General features: G+C 39.8%; 1 protein-coding gene across 2 annotated transcripts in view; it reads left to right on the forward strand.

Moving 5' to 3' along the window:
* The first annotated feature begins 854 nt into the window (after nucleotides 1-854).
* The window catches only part of LOC139465917 (collagen alpha chain-like), a 75,091-nt gene continuing 59,558 nt past the window's right edge, over nucleotides 855-16,387 (forward strand). For both annotated transcript variants that reach the window (XM_071247921.1, XM_071247929.1), the window contains exon 1: nucleotides 855-2,342. In XM_071247921.1, coding sequence (XP_071104022.1) covers nucleotides 1,947-2,342 — 396 coding nt within the window. In that variant the 5' untranslated portion in view covers nucleotides 855-1,946. The remainder of the gene's footprint in view (nucleotides 2,343-16,387) is intronic.

The raw sequence follows: 16,387 nt of genomic DNA on the forward strand, positions 1-16,387 counted from the left end.
TACACTGGTTTCATGTTCCTGTAGGACAAGGAAATAGAGACCTGCTTCATATGAAACACAGGAGCCCTAGTCACAGCTACAAGCTTTCAATCAAACATTGTGTTATTCTGTGTCGCTGAACATCGACACCCACTGTGCATGATTTTATTAGATAATCCAGGAAGCGAGCGTCAGCAAGAGAGAGTTGACAAGGTGGACTCCGCTTAGAGTGTGTGAATTAAAATCATACCCACGTTGTTCTTCGTACGACGGTGAGCTCGATAGTTGGCGGTATTTGCCGATTCGTCTAATTTGAGGCAGTGACGGAGAAGACGAAATATTGATACGTTGCGGAAACAGGTTGGGGTCTTTATCTCCTTATCAAATTGCTAAGCAGTACGATCGTGAGGAGCTCTCTAGAATTTCGATACACTAGCTTAAAGGAATTTGATTGCACTTCAATACTGAGTCGAGTGTAGCCTTGTCTGAGATACTTATGAGCCAGGGTCTTGGTGCCTCTTCTATCAGTTGTGTAGCATGGCCTCTGCGTTAAAGATGTCATAGCGGTGTCAGTGGAAATATATCATCTGCATCACAGCGCTGTTGCAACAAACGGGAAAACACAGTTGCGAAAGGCAAACGGACATATTTTGCATAGAGGAAGCTCATTTCTTGTCCCAGATGACATTTGGGGATATTAAATATTAACTCCCAAGCTAAGATTCTATTTTCAACCTTTGACGTGTCTAAAGACGGTGTCAAGGACGGGAATTACTGTTTAGTGAGGTACCGCTAATGATACAGTCGTGCCTACAGGGTCTCCACATCATTGAAGTTGGACGGGTTGGAAGCGATTCTGTGGTTAAACTGATTTATTGATTCTCTTTATCAACAAATTGTAGAGGATTAAATTATTGATGGGGGTCGAAGAGGCACCTTCATCTTTGACACAGACAGACGCTATCTTTCACTGCTGAACCCATATGTTCAAGATTATTTGGATCATGCACACGATTTGAGCGTTCCTTAGTCTAGCGGTTCTGAGGACACACGGCAAGACTGGTGGCTTAAGTGCCCCCGCGTAATGAAATTGCGTCTCCGAAGATCAATGCACTAGATCCAAACCCGTCATAACAGCGAGCCCACTAGCACCCTACTGCAGATAAAAGCTCTGTCTTGACTACCGCGCCTAGGACTGATTGTCAATTTATCCGTTCCGTCATCCATGAGTGCCTGTTGACAGATAGTCAGTGTCAGTGTTGTGTTGTAGAATCGTTATTAAAGCCGCTGATCAGGATTTGAGGAACATCGCTCTACCAACCAGTGATGTGGCAGAGCACAGCTGTAACATTGTGACAGAAGCCTTATGCGGAACTGTTGTTACGATCTACGTGACGCGAATTCCTTCATGGATGCTCATTCTCCTACAACCTGAGTCCTATTTCAGTCCTTAAGGAAGTCGTCTACGTTTTTACCAAATACTCACCCACTGATAATTATCTTGGGTGAATGTGTGTTAAGCGCGGGGGTGGATCGGAGGTGTCTCCAACGTGGAGGTGAAGTGTTTCATAGACAGCTTACTCTGAATGGATCTGAGTAGGCCTATGGAAATCATTTTACAAGACCTGATTTCACACGGACAGGTATCACACATTCAGGTAAATTTGCAAGTAGTTTTATTTCCTTTCCGTCCTTAGTCCTTCCGACAGCTAAACGATAAGGTCGATCTCAGTCACTGCTCGTTCAGCACTTGAAATTTGAACGCCGTGAGGATGGCTTGATATTTAATTGAAATTTGAAAGCCTTCTTGACAGCGTCAACATCGTCTTGGTGTGTTTAAATTGAAGATCGTGGATTGTACAGATGTGTGACACCTTATTAGGTTTGAGCAGGAGCTACTAATCACAAGAAACGCCTGATATCAAGTTTCCATTAAACACAGGGACATAATCTATCCATCGTCCAAAATGTCACACACGAAGACGGAGACAATCGTCAAAGAGAAGATTCTGAAGGAACCGCCGAACATTATTGTTCATATTCGTTTGTTATATATACTTACTCTCATATTAACAACTCTGTTTGGAATTTCAATCTGGTTTGGTTACACAGAACTTAAACGGCTTGAGGAGGAGTTGAGAAGTAAAGTGTACCAGAGGCATTTTGAATCATGGAGAAAGCTCAATAGTATTTTGCGCCAGGACGATGTATTAAACTTGTTAGGACCATTAGCAGAATCAAGCCGTGATGTGTCCCTTAAATCAAGTATTAGCTCGAAGGATAGACGAGAAAAGCGCTCATCATCTGACGGAAGCTACCAGTATGATACATTTGAATGGTGGAAGAGAAAGCCCCACAATTCGGTGAGTGCTTTTAGTTTTATATAGCCGCGATTTTATTGCACACCTCGGCTTTGGTGATCGTGTCCGAGTGAAGGATTTAGTATGATACGCAACAGAGTTGATGATGTCGATGTTTCGCAGGCTAATTTAGTATTGTTTTTGTAACTGTTAAGTCATTCATTCTGTTTGATCTGCAAAGCTTGAAATAGTATATCGTGCTGGAGTGAAGGCGTTAAATCGTATCTTAATTTGATGTCACCTCTGGAATTAAGCTTATGTTGTATATATATATATATACTTTCCATGTTACTGATATATATTTTTGGTACCTTTTAGGTGTTAATTTGTGCAGATATTTCCTTATGTAATATGAACCCATTTTTTAAGTGTACTATTTGGTCTGTTATCATGAAGACCATTTTTTACAGAGATTGAGTTAATTACATTTTAGTGTTGTTTATATATTGAAATCCAATATAATCGTAATAAGCCAAAATTAACTTTGACATTTTAAAATGTCAGTAACCAGTTAAAATTACGTCTGTGCTGATATAATGCTTCAATTTACCACAGCAAACAATAACCATGACAATGCCATCAGTGTAAAAGGTGAAGCTTTGTGTGGTTAAAAAGGCAATCATGGGCGTTATTGACATAATATTTTGCCACATCAAAGAGCACAATTGTTTCACTATATCACACATTCTTTATACAGTGTGTGTTTATACTGTAAACACTATAATGTAGGCACACCACTGGGTGACTATCCCATGGTTGTCTCATATAACCTCATTGATTTCTATTCCCACTGCACCAGTATAATAGACACAGACCCATTGCCTGAACTTTGAGGGATTGCGAAAAATAGGAAACATATTTAGTAAACTCCAGTGGCGGTTTTGTGACTGGTAAAGCCATTGTCCTGAATGAGATGCTAGTGATGTAATTCAATATGCGTGAGTGCCTCAACTGATGGATATTATCACATAGCGGCTTTATGCAATATGTGAACATCGTTTGTCCAGTCAAACTGATAATTATTTATCATGACAACTCTAAAGCTTATTGGGTATGTTGGCCATGGTTTCCAACGTATTGTAACGACAGTTCAAACAATCCAGTTCACGATGGACATTTGAACAGTTTCAGAATCAGTAACGAAGTACATTTTCGTTAGGAAGGGAATTCATGGATGTTAACTTCTTATCATGAGGAACACGACGTTTCGGAGTATATGCTTACTCCTTCATCAGGTGAATAAATGAATCACCTGATGAATGGGTAAGCATATGCTCCGAAACGTCTTGTTCCACATTATAAAGTAGCTGACATCAATAAATTCTCTTCCTTATGTGTATCACTTCTAAATGCCTTTCAAAGACTACATTTTCGTCATAAATCATTTAACAATAATTCTGTTCTCACAATTTAAATGTAGCAAGGATTTTGAAAGTTGAATAAAGATGATATATATTTTCTCCCATATGATACACGGAGGGATATTAACAAAATGAGCTGATGTCTGGAGGAGATAGTTCCCCGACAAACACAATCATCATATTAAGATACCTATGGGGGATTGTAAGGGCAATGAACAGTGATATAAATCTTTACCAAATGAATATCAAATGAATATGGTCCAGGGTGGTGCCTAATACAATGTGGAAACGATATGCTATATGTATCAAGTCCTATTAACCTCTACAACGCATGATGAAGGGACAGTGAACCTGTCAAAGGGTTTTGTTAAATAAGAGTTATGCCAGACTATAGTCATGGGATACAGGAGTATCAATTACTCATATACCATTCTGAATCGTTTGTGTTTGTATATCATCTTCAAACACTGTAAAATGATTAAATGTATCAAAAGGAGTAAAACTATTGACATCATTCCTTCAATGGCATCTGACCCATACAACGCTAATGGGATGTGAAAATACCAACGCTTACATGTACGTGGAAATAGAAGTGCACGTATGAAATGGTGTAAACCCAACTGGAATTTGTACTCAAGCTGATGCGAATTTAAAAGCGTTTATCAAATAAGTTTATAAAATCAGGATAAAGTCTGATTAGAAAAGAATCATTTACTGACAGGCCATTGAGGACGTTGCCGTCACACAATAACATTAACAAGTATTTTCACGTTCCACAACGCTCATCGCTATTTTTTAACTTCTTAATGGCATTTCAATTGGATGTTTTCGCTCATTAAACTGGCCTTCAGTGATTTGAAAGGATAGAATGGTAGGTGTCATTGTGACTACAACATGGTATTTACATCCCAGAAATGGCAAGATTACCATGGTAACGTGAAATCAATCACAATCAGGATAATGTATTTCTTCTTCAAAAATGCTACGTGCTCTGTTTACTTTTTTTAAAATGAAAAATAGTTTCTGGCAATCCTAGAGAAGGGAGTGAGACTGGAAAGCGATATTGACCAGCGGTATACAATGTACTGTTTATAATGGCGACTGATGATCTGTCACAAGAAGCTGGCTCATTCTTACTCCTGTATCTAAATCCTGCTGGGGAATCATGCAGGAAGCAGAGGTACCCTATCCAAGTGATCCCCAGTAAGGTGGTCATGTTGCAGGTGGTCAATAAATTTGTTATATTTGATAAGACTTGATGTATAGAATAACGATGTGTTTAATATGGTGTTTAATTTGATTCCAAAAATGTGATATTAACCTATCATAGAAGGAATTGAACTGTCCTTTGTCGACCTTTGCAAAATCACCACTCATTCACTCACTCACTCACTCACTCACTCATGGGTTCTTTGCAATTGTGATGTCTACACGTGTTCGGGTCAGTCAACACACATAATGTTGAACACAAGTGACCAGAATGGACGGTACACCGCCCTGGACTATGTTGAATGCCCATTGACCGAAATCCCCGCCGGGTACCTTGAATCGGCTGACCTATTCAATTTGGAAATTGTTCAGACACAAACAATGTGATTGGATGAGTCAGTTTATATCGGGTTTGCACCAATACAATTTACACACAAGTCCATGTGATTTATAAAGAGTAGAAATTTGTCCAAAGGTCTATCGCTCCGTTATCTGTGTCATTATGAAAAGATTAAGCCTGTACGTATTCCATAAACAGTAGTAATAACATTTCTGATCTCCTTGTCGATTGTTAAAGCGACAAAACCCTTTCCATATTTAGTGGAAATCTCTGCTAAAAGCAGTGTCGACTGTCCGATTTCGACTATATCTTGAGCATGTGCTTTTTAATCACTGTCAAATAGTGAGTGAGTGAGTGAGTGAGTGAGTATGGTTTTACGCCGCTTTTAGCAATATTCCAGCAATATCACGGCGGGGGACACCAGAAATGGGCTTCACACATTGTACCCATGTCGGGAATCGAACTCAGGTCTTCGGCGTGACGAGCCAACGCTTTAACCACTAGGCTATCCGACCGCCCCCTGTCAAATAGTGACGATACCAGGTGCAAAGGTGACACGTGTCACATGCAAAGTCAAGTCAATTGGTCACTGCTGAAGGCAGAGTCCATTGTACGATTCCGTCTGTATCATAGACATGTGTTGATGAATTACCGTCGTGTAATGATGATACCGGGTGTTCGCGAAGAGGTAAGCGTATCCTGCACCACACGTCACAAAACCATGCAAAAGCTGTCAAAAACACACGGTCGAATAGGGAATGGCAGTAGAGTGAGTGAGTGAGTGAGTATGGTTTTACGCCGCTTTTAGCAATATTCCAGCAATATCACGGCGGGGGACACCAGAAATGGGCTTCACATATTGTACCCATGTCAGGAATCGAACCCGGGTCTTCGGCGTGACGAGCCAACGCTTTAACCACTAGGCTACCCGACCGCCCCGAATGGCAGTAGACATCAACTTTGTCACTGACGCGTCAAATTTGGAAATGTCCTCCACATGTCTACCATACAACATTTTAAAAGCTTCACTGGGGCATTGAATGTAGTAACCTTGAGTCGTATGACGATCTTTGAAATTTTCAGTTTTCAAAGGTCAGGTTGTTTCCGCTTTATAAGTAATATATATATATATATATATTGATGGTGATCCGAACGCAGGCCTAGTTGGTGACCAACGAACACCCTGACCCTTCGGCACCACCACCTTTCCAGTTGTGGACAAAGTTAAAACTGTATTTTGAATAAATCGTATGAGATTGCTTTGTACAAGATGGCAAATAACAATGGAGAACAATGGAGTATTTCATGTTATAAGATTGTTGTATCATGACGCCATTTCTGGCGATTCGAACATACGGGCAAATCTTAATGATGACATTATTTTCTAGAGGGTAGTGACTTGTTCCCCTTACGTGTATCTGGGCAAGGCAGATAAATGCAGTGGCCCAACGATCGCATCCGAAAGTGGCGAGATGTGGGAATCTGTATTGTGAAAAAAGGTAAAGATAATCGCCGTGAATTGTAAAAATATTCAGAAAATACCAATCTTAACCCCCCTCTTCATAAAATGGAAGGGTCCGATATTGCCGAGATTGGATTTTATTTAGAGAGTCATCATTATTTAGATGCGGGTAAATATTTTTGAAGCTTCTAAATGTCATTTACAACATAAGGGAGGATTTCCCATGTAACAACCATGTTTGTGATGTGATACCCCAAAGCCGGGCTGGCCTTAATGTGTATTGTGTTTGGAATGTTTGGGCTTTTAAAATGCAATTCATAGAAAAACAAGATGAAAACTGTTCACTGTGTTTACGATTAAATATATACAAATAGTAACGTTTTGTCTATGTGTTTGGTGTTGTAAGCGGCTAGTTGTGACGGCGGTATGAAAGTCACCAGGCTTGACCATTCGATCCGTGTGGTAGCCACGAACGATAGGTATACCTCACAAGGGACCTATTCTATCGGCGGTATTTGTAAACTGAGGCAGTTTTATTATATATGTGTACATAACAGACGTTGCGCTAATCTCGTCTCCTAAGGTTGAACAGGTTATAATATTTCCTTCCATAAACCATTTGGCAATACCACATGATGGTGTTGAGTTGACGTGAAATGGCTTTAAGCGTAGCGTTCAAGATTATTGCACTTATATAGCGACGTGCATTCACGCGCGCGCTTGTGTGTGTGTGTGTGTGTGTGTGTGTGTGTGTGTGTGTGTGTGTGTGTGTGTGTGTGTGTGTGTGTGTGTGTACTACTCTGGTATTAAAGTGATAACCCACGAAAAATCATGTTTAACTTGTGAACGTTCCCCACTCAGACACAGTGTACTGACCGGTCTATGCTTTATCCCCGTACTGCCGAGCGCCAGGCAGGGCAACAACAAGTACCCTCTTGTGACAAAGTTTGCTATGACAGGATCGGGGATCGAATCACCGACCTTCCGCTCTCCTTTGAAGATGGTCTATCCACTAGACCACGGAGGCGGTCTGAAGACACTTAAAACAACGTGAATGCTGTTATTTATGTCACCTGAAACATCGCACGCAGTTTAGTGATTTATTAATACGCATGAGCTTATTCAATTTATTCTAAAAGGAGGGTGGAGTAGATCGTCTGAGACGACTGTTTGACAACCTGTCAGATTCGTCGTAAATCGCTTCATGCTTCCCTGCTCCGAATTGGACTCGGTCAAAAGCACTAATCAATTTCATCTCAAGCAGCGTCTATCGGTGTTAAGCCGTTTACTAATACAACAACATAGAGGGAACTCTTTCATTTGCAGGTTCCACTAGAACGGAAAAGAAAATCCCCATTTCGATTTATAAAATTGGATCATTATTCACAATGAGTTTGCTAAGAGAGCGACCAAATTGAATGTATCTCCGCATTCCAACACACTTTCCAAATTCACACCGTAGCGTGTCTGTCGACATTGTCGATTCCTTTATTCCGAATTAGCAATGGGTTTTTATCGCTTAAAATTGAATATTTGCTGGTAATGATGTTCTGGTTTATTTGTTAACCGAACACAGAAATGATTTTGTATGCGAATAGCGCAATCATGGGCCTCACATTCTTGTTCCGCTTAGCGTGTAGATTGTGTGTGATGATAGCTTTCTAGCTTATTATGTACATATGTATACCAAGGGTGGTCCCAGTGACCTACCAGTTTAAGGTGTCGTAAGTCGATGAGAAGAGTTGCGTACCTTAGTCGTACAAGGATATGCTGACCGTGTTTTCTCATCTCCTATAAACCTACTTTCTCCCGTTCTGTGCCTAATACTTATATTTGCATTCTATAAATCGATGTTTGTCCCAGATAAAAATAATGCATTTTTACTTACAAAACGATTTCAGCTCTGGGTTGTGACTATTTCATCCCTTGAATTTGCCTAAATTTCTCGTTCTGTACAGCTTAGTACATCTTAGAGGGTACAGATAATAACAGATCTTTAGTAGAAATATGGGCAGAACATATGCAATATTGATAGTATAGTGTTACAACAGTCATAGCAATTGCCTCAGTGACAGTTGTACCGGTAAAGAGTAGGTACTTATACATGTACCCACAGTCTGTGTTATGTACGTTACATTTAGTTGCCAACATTGTCATTATAACAGGACATGTTTTCAAACCAACAGTAACATCAAACCACAATAACTAAAGTAGCTAATACATATATGGCCCTAAACCATTGCCTCAACAGTCAGACACCAGGGGTTCTTGGAAATCTTTTCGTCAGATTCTAATATTCCACTTATAACCAAATCATGAGAAATTAACGAGCATTTTATGTCATGTGGAAGCACCATCATAAAACCAGCGTGGATCCGTCATATGGTATATGCCTACGGTACACCACAAGGGTATCAAGTGTCAGACCTTTCAATCAATGTTTCTGTTTTCATAGAACGAGCTTGTAGAACTGCGGACCCAGGATAACCAGGACTGGACTAATAATACAATTCACTTGGAGTTCCTGCTTCATGCTTTCCAACATTTCAGGTCAATGAATTACCATCCCTCAGCGCTACTGAAGCCGCTAAATGGCCTCTTATTTGTGCGACAGTGTGTGACAAAGGGATCTCCCACTCTTTTCAACACCATATTTGCACGATGCGTGAAGAGCTTTGAGCTATCTGACATTGATTAACCAATAAGAAATCAGACTTCTGTTGATAAACTCATAAAATAAGATATGACTTCCTCAAAAGCCCGACTAATGTTTACTTACCACGATTGGTTGATATTGGTGGATGTCGTTACCAGCACACTATCACGTATCTGTGGTGATTATTGCGCTCATCAGATGAAATCAAAACTTTATGACTGATTGAGTAGCGAGTATGTCGATGGACTATTTCCAGTGAAACGTACACCTGTTGTGTGTCAGTTTTTGCTTATGGCTGAATAGCTGCCATAACATGCATAGTAGTAATGGGCCAATTTTATTGGTGGATGAAGTGTCGTGCATCACTGGTGATAGAACGTAGTTCACAATACCAACACGTGGTCGGACATCTCACTGACACAGGATAGACACATGTAGGTAACAGCTGGTGGTAGTGGGGATGCTGCTTGTCACGCTCATCACATGAAAACATAAAACGTCAAAGATAGAGAAATATTAATCTCGGTTATCAGATCCCATTGGTGGTAAAGGCAAAATCGGGATGAAAATCATATGAATGGATAACTGGAAATCAGTGATGACTCCACGTGTGCAAAGGAAGATGTTCAATGGTTAAAAGACCGCCTCCGTGGTCTAGTGGTAGAGCGTCCGCCCGGAGAGCGGAAGTTCCGGGGTTCGATCACCTGTCGCGTCATACCAAAAGACAGTAAAAGATGGTACTTGATGTTACCCTGTCTGACGCTCGACATTAGGGGGCTAAAACAAGGACTTGTCGGCTCGGAGTCAGTATACTGTTTCTGAGTGGGGTATTCATGTTAAACTGCGGCATGGTATCTCAGTGGGCTAGCACTATAAATCGGCGTCAGTCCGGACTAGTACAAGCAGCCACACACATACGTGCATGCACGTCACTATATAAGTGCAATACTCTTTTACGCGACGTTAAACAAAATTTCACCTCACCTCACCAATGGTTAAAATAAGAAGAAATATACAAAATTTAAAATGAATCGCCAAGACAGATACAATACCTTCATGTGGTCAAAATAGGGCCGATATTATTAAAACTGGACTCGCTTCAATGCGTTTCTGGATTAAGATCTAACTAACTTTACACAGAACTTAAACGAAAATAAACGTTTGACAGGCAATTCCAAGTGAAAAAAACCACGCCCAGTGTTTTTCTGAGCGTCTTGTTATCCACACCAACATTTGTGTTTTGTGAGAGTATTATATTGTTCAGACCAATATGTCGGAATCAGGGACAAAATACTGAAGCCAAATCGTTTCAGAAAGCTGTCATCTGATCAGCTCATAAACACACGGATCGTTTGGTTTGATTGGGCGGTCAAAGTTCACTGAGGGATCACTTGAGGTGACCTTCAATAGAGGTTTTGTCAGATCTTCGCGCAGAGACGTATCGAATCGAAATAAAAGCTATCTTTTAATGAGATTGGAAATAGGGTCCACCATCATGCTTGTCACAGACCTGCCATATCTGCAGAATGTCTCAATGTATTTACCATAAAAGTTGTTGACGCTTTTGTAAGAGTCCCATAATGTTATATCCTTGATCAGATAAAGTTCTAATCATCACGGCGTGATATTTGTTGAAGTCAACATAAAAGGAACGTTCCGTCAAGTACCTCAATCAATGTAAGAAGTAAACACCAAATGCTATATTGCCTAACATGAAGGGGCAATTGGCGATTGAAAAATTGAAGTCATCTTGACACATATTGCAGACATATCCTCTATCTTGCATTTCTATGCATAGGTCGAGGTATAAAAGGAATAAGCTAGACTTAGTTGTTCCTTTGATTTCCAACTCTGGTGGATAAATCATGGAGATTTATTCCAGTACTTGGCTGTTATTAAATGATATTAGGCCAGCCATGTTCTGGAAGGCTTGATACTGAAATATGAGTGGTTTCGAAGGTGACAAACACACAAAGGTTGTATGCTTCCGACTTACCCTTTACCGGAGACTAGTTCAACACATTCCATCTTTTCAATAATCTGAAATAAAGACATAGATTAGTTGAGTATAGTTGCATGATGGGTTCCAACGAAACAATACTTAAATAAATTAACAGAATTATCGTTATAGTCGCCTGTTCATGTAGATGTAGAATATATCACGCACTTGTCAATTGCAATAACATTCAATTTGTATGTTTTATTTTATCTAGGGGGCGGTCGGGTAGCCTAGTGGTTAAAGCGTTCGCTCGTCACGCCTAAGACCCGAGTTCGAACCTCGTCATGGGTACAATGTGTGAAGCCCATTTCTGGTGTCCCCCGCCGTGATTTTGCTGGAATATTGCTACAAGTGGCGTAAATCCATACTCACTCACTCACTCACTCATTTCATCTAGTCCGACAACTGAAGTTTCCGATTTCACTCGATGAAATATACATACAGCAGGGACATTTGACAAACTGACTTAACTGATATAGGTGTAGTGGGGTAGCCAAGTTGTTGAAGCGTTGAAACGTCAGATTTCGATTTTCAATGTGTGCAATGTGTGAATTTTATTGTTGATGTTCCATGCGTTATATGACTGGGGTGTCACAAACACAACGTAATATACTCACTCACTGATGAAACATTTTATACAAGGCCAGTAATCCCCTTAGGCACCGCAATTCGCTGATGCCCCATGACCCAAGAGTCCTGGGTTCTTATCCCGTTTAACCCTTCTTGTGTTCTGGTTTGCCAGCACCATGCCCGTGCTCGTTCTTTTCACGTTGTAAACGTCTGAGACATTCATCACTTTGAGCTTTCCTCCCGCATCAAGCTGACACGTCGTGATATGAATGAATGAAAACCTCCAGGGGTATTCAAATATTTGTCCTAACAAGATGGATTTCTGTTTACTATAAAGTGAGACTTATGTGCACATCGTTTAGCTGCAACATATACGCGAAATGGTGGGTAACATTATAACGGGTGTGTGCATGACCAAAGATGTAACGACTCAATGCAGTTATGTATCTCATTATAGATGGCGCCATGTAGTACTATGAGCAACACACAGCAGGTTAGGAGACAGATTTATTGATAAGTGGGTGACTCGTGGTGCTGGTCTTCACGCGTCATACCACAATGGTACCCTGTCTGAAGCTCGGCATCAGTGAGATAAAGAAGGGCTGGTATGGCTCGGAGTCAGTATACTGTGTCTGATTGGTGTTTCCATGTTAAGTTGCGGCATGTTTATATAAATCGGCATCAGTCCGGACTAGTATATATATATACGTACAAGCAAACACACACACACACACACGCACGCACGCACGCACGCACGCACGCACACGTGCACGTCAGTATATAAGTGCAATACACCTGAACTTTGACGCTGAACTCCCTTTCACCTCAATTGGTTATACATAACCAAACTATTTGTCGTAAAAGTGGGTCTCGAGAGACTTGTACATTGTCTCTGTATTTTGCTATTAAATTATCAACATTATTATTCATTATGGAATCTGTATCATTATACTTGCTCTCTAGATGCATGACGTTTGATGAACATAATTATAAAGTGTGTCCGTACGTTAATCATTACGGTTTAGAGGACGAATTTCACTTTCAATATTTTATTTCATATTATTATGATCTTCGTATTTTTTTAATATCCTAGCTTAAATATACTTAAGTCAGTTTTGGGTTCTAACAATAAACATTTATTAAAAGATCTATTACATTACTTATTACATGCTTATGAAAAACGAAAACGGCTTGTAATGACCTGACATAGTGTGTTTGTATATGTTTTTCTGTATGTATGTATGGTATTATGTACGCACTTGATGTGTGTGTTTGGTTTTGTATTTAGGACAAGGGCCTTCTTCCGTACGCCATAATGCTCTCAGTGTCCTCGTGCCATTACACCCACACGCCCTGCTGCTAGAAGCTATCTATGTCACTCTGTGTTTTAACATCTATGGATTCATCACCAGTGTAATCTGAAATCGATATGACGTAGTTTAGAATAGAACCATAAACCCTCGAATCTTCAAATTTTCAAGTCACGAAAATCAATTTGCAGAAAAAAGGACAAGATGTGTGTTTCTCCTGTGTCGTCAGCTATCATTTTTCACGACTGACTAGATAAACAATTATATTGGAAAAGGGCGTGTTGCGCGTTTGGTTAGTGTTATCCTATAAATGAAGTCGTAATTGGATTCTGTATTTGAAATTGCAAGTGAAATCAGAAAACGTCCAATTGAGTCGATTAAAACGTGATATATAAGATTACAGGAAGCAGAAACGTTCAAAGTTAAGGTGACCCAAGATGGCACCATCCTAAAATGACTGTCAGCACCATACCCGTTCTTACAGTTTTCACAAAGTGGTGTACGATTTGCGTCAATTAGGGCATTATTCTCACATTATGCGGTAAAACACAACTCTCTAACTGTTTTATGATAATACCAAACGAATGTTTCAACCAAGAAACTGTTTCCGAGATACGTAATTGTCACATCGATATCTACATGGGTCATGGCTATGAGAGGGGTCACTAAAAAATACAAGTAGCAGTATATATACAAATTATAATATAGTTTACCTCTTATCTTATTGAACGTCGTATTTGAGCAAAAGTTTCTATCAGCAATATATTACTCTTTGACGGGCTTCAGTACGTACATTGTGCTCAATCGGAATCAGGGGAATGATATAAATGACATGTTTACAAAGAGAAGTCGAGACGGCGTACACAGTACATATCAGCAGATGGTATTTTGGAAATGTTTACAAGGGGAGTTGAGACGATATACACTATATACATAAGGAGAGGGTATTTTGGAAACGTTTACAAAGAGAAGTTGAGACGGTATGCACCGTATACATAAGGAGAGGGTATTTTGGAAATGTTTACAAGGGAAGTTGAGACGGTATGCACCGTATTCATAAGGAGAGGGTATTTTGGAAATGTTTACAAGGGAAGTTGAGACGGTATGCACCGTATACATAAGGAGAGGTTTTTTTTGGAAATGTTTACAAGAGAAGTTGAGACGGTGTGCACCGTATACATAAGGAGAGGGTATTTTGGAAATGTTTACAAGGGGAGTTGAGACGGTATGCACCGTATTCATAAGGAGAGGGTATTTTGGAAATGTTTACAAGGGGAGTTGAGACGGTATACACCGTATACATAAGGAGATGGTATTTTGGAAATGTTTACAAGGGGAGTTGAGACGGTATGCACCGCATACATAAAGAGAGGGTATTTTGGAAATGTTTACAAGGGGAGTTGAGACGTTATGTACCGTATATATAAGCAGAGGGTATTTTGGAAATGTTTACAAAGAGAAGTTGAGACGGTATGCATAGTACATATAAGGAGATGGTATTTTGGAAATGTTTACAAAGAGAAGTTGAGACGGTATACACAGTCAGTATATATAAGGAGATGGTATTTTGGAATGTTTACAAAGAGAAGTTAAGACGGTATGCACAGTATATATAAGGAGATGGTATTTTTTAAATGTTTACAAAAAGAAGACGAGACGGTATACACAGTATACATAAGGAGATGGTATTTTGGAAATGTTTACAAAGAGAAGTTAAGACGGTTAGGACAGTATATATCTAAAACAGTTTTTGTGTTTGTTGTTCAACTCCACACTAAGCAATAGTCCAGCTCTGTGACGGCATAGATAATGGTTGATATAGCTAAGATAGTAGATAGCCAATAAATATATAGATATGTTTTAGACAAAGAGAAATTGAGACATTCATTAATTCTTCCATTCACTCAATCGGACATAGTAACCACCATGGCTGTTCTAAGCTTGAATACTCTGATGGTTTAAAATGTAATGGGGGCTATTTTACCTTAACATCCACACTTCATTAAACAACGGTGGCTGTGAGCCAGTTGAATGGGTAGTGCATTTGCTTGTCACGTCGATGTACGGGAATCGATCTCCAACAGTGTAGTACACGTGTCAAAAGCTTTCCCGGTACACGTTGTCCCGCCTTGATTGCAATAACGTTACTATTGACGACGTCAACCCATGTCCACAGTCAGTATGTTAAACAAGCGATCCATTGCGTGGCTCGTAGATACTGAGTTGATGCTGTGTATATGGTATTCCGTGATGAATCGTCCTATTTACATTTGATCCAGCGTGAGTTCTCACTTGTTTTCTAGAGCTTTCCAGACTGTGGGAATCTGGCGGATTCGTTGTTAAAAGAATTAGGGAATGGCTTTTCTACTCCTTGTAGCGGACTTGAGTACTTAGCGATAGGAGACATGTACAGCAATATTCACACTTGTGCGCACTCCCTCTGACATGAAAGACTATAAAGCTGATGATGGTAAAACGTGTTGATGTGTAAAAGCCTTGAATCAACACTTTTCTCTTAGAATATCGATTCCCGACGTACAAGAGTATTTTAGCTTACAAAAATAACACATCCAAATTTCAACTTTAACGATTTAATGTTACATTTTTCACAAGATGAAAGACGATATCAAACAAGTCTTAAAAGCTCAACATTTTTTAACTCGTAATACCCTTCCACTGGCATTATTTCTGAATGGAGCTGCTATACGTTTCGAAGGGGTATTGACTTGACGCAATGTCCTCCATTCATACAGGCAACTGTATCACCTGAAGTCGGCGGTATAGTGTAAATGGACAAGACGCAGTGCGTTGCTTGTGGGTTGTTTCAGTTAACTGTAATTATATTATGTTATCTTTCGTCCGTGTGATATCTGTAAAAATCATAAGATTAATATATTTGGGAATTCAGAGTTTTCAAGAATGTGGATACCATGAAAATGTGATTATCGATATTCTGTTGGTAAACAGTACAACGTCGTTTATCCGGATGATGCTTTATCCATCAGATTAACGAACCTTTATTGCATGGTTAAGTCCCTTTTAAGGAAGATTATCCTCAGTCAGATTGGTAGTCATAAATTTGGTTCAAGTTCTTGAAACCGCTTTGCTTGTCAACGAATCAGTAGTAATTAGCAATATAAT

This window comes from Haliotis cracherodii, unplaced genomic scaffold, assembly GCF_022045235.1.
Source record: "Haliotis cracherodii isolate W230 unplaced genomic scaffold, xgHalCrac1.p SCAF_1, whole genome shotgun sequence".
Classification (NCBI taxonomy): Eukaryota; Metazoa; Mollusca; class Gastropoda; order Lepetellida; family Haliotidae; genus Haliotis; species Haliotis cracherodii.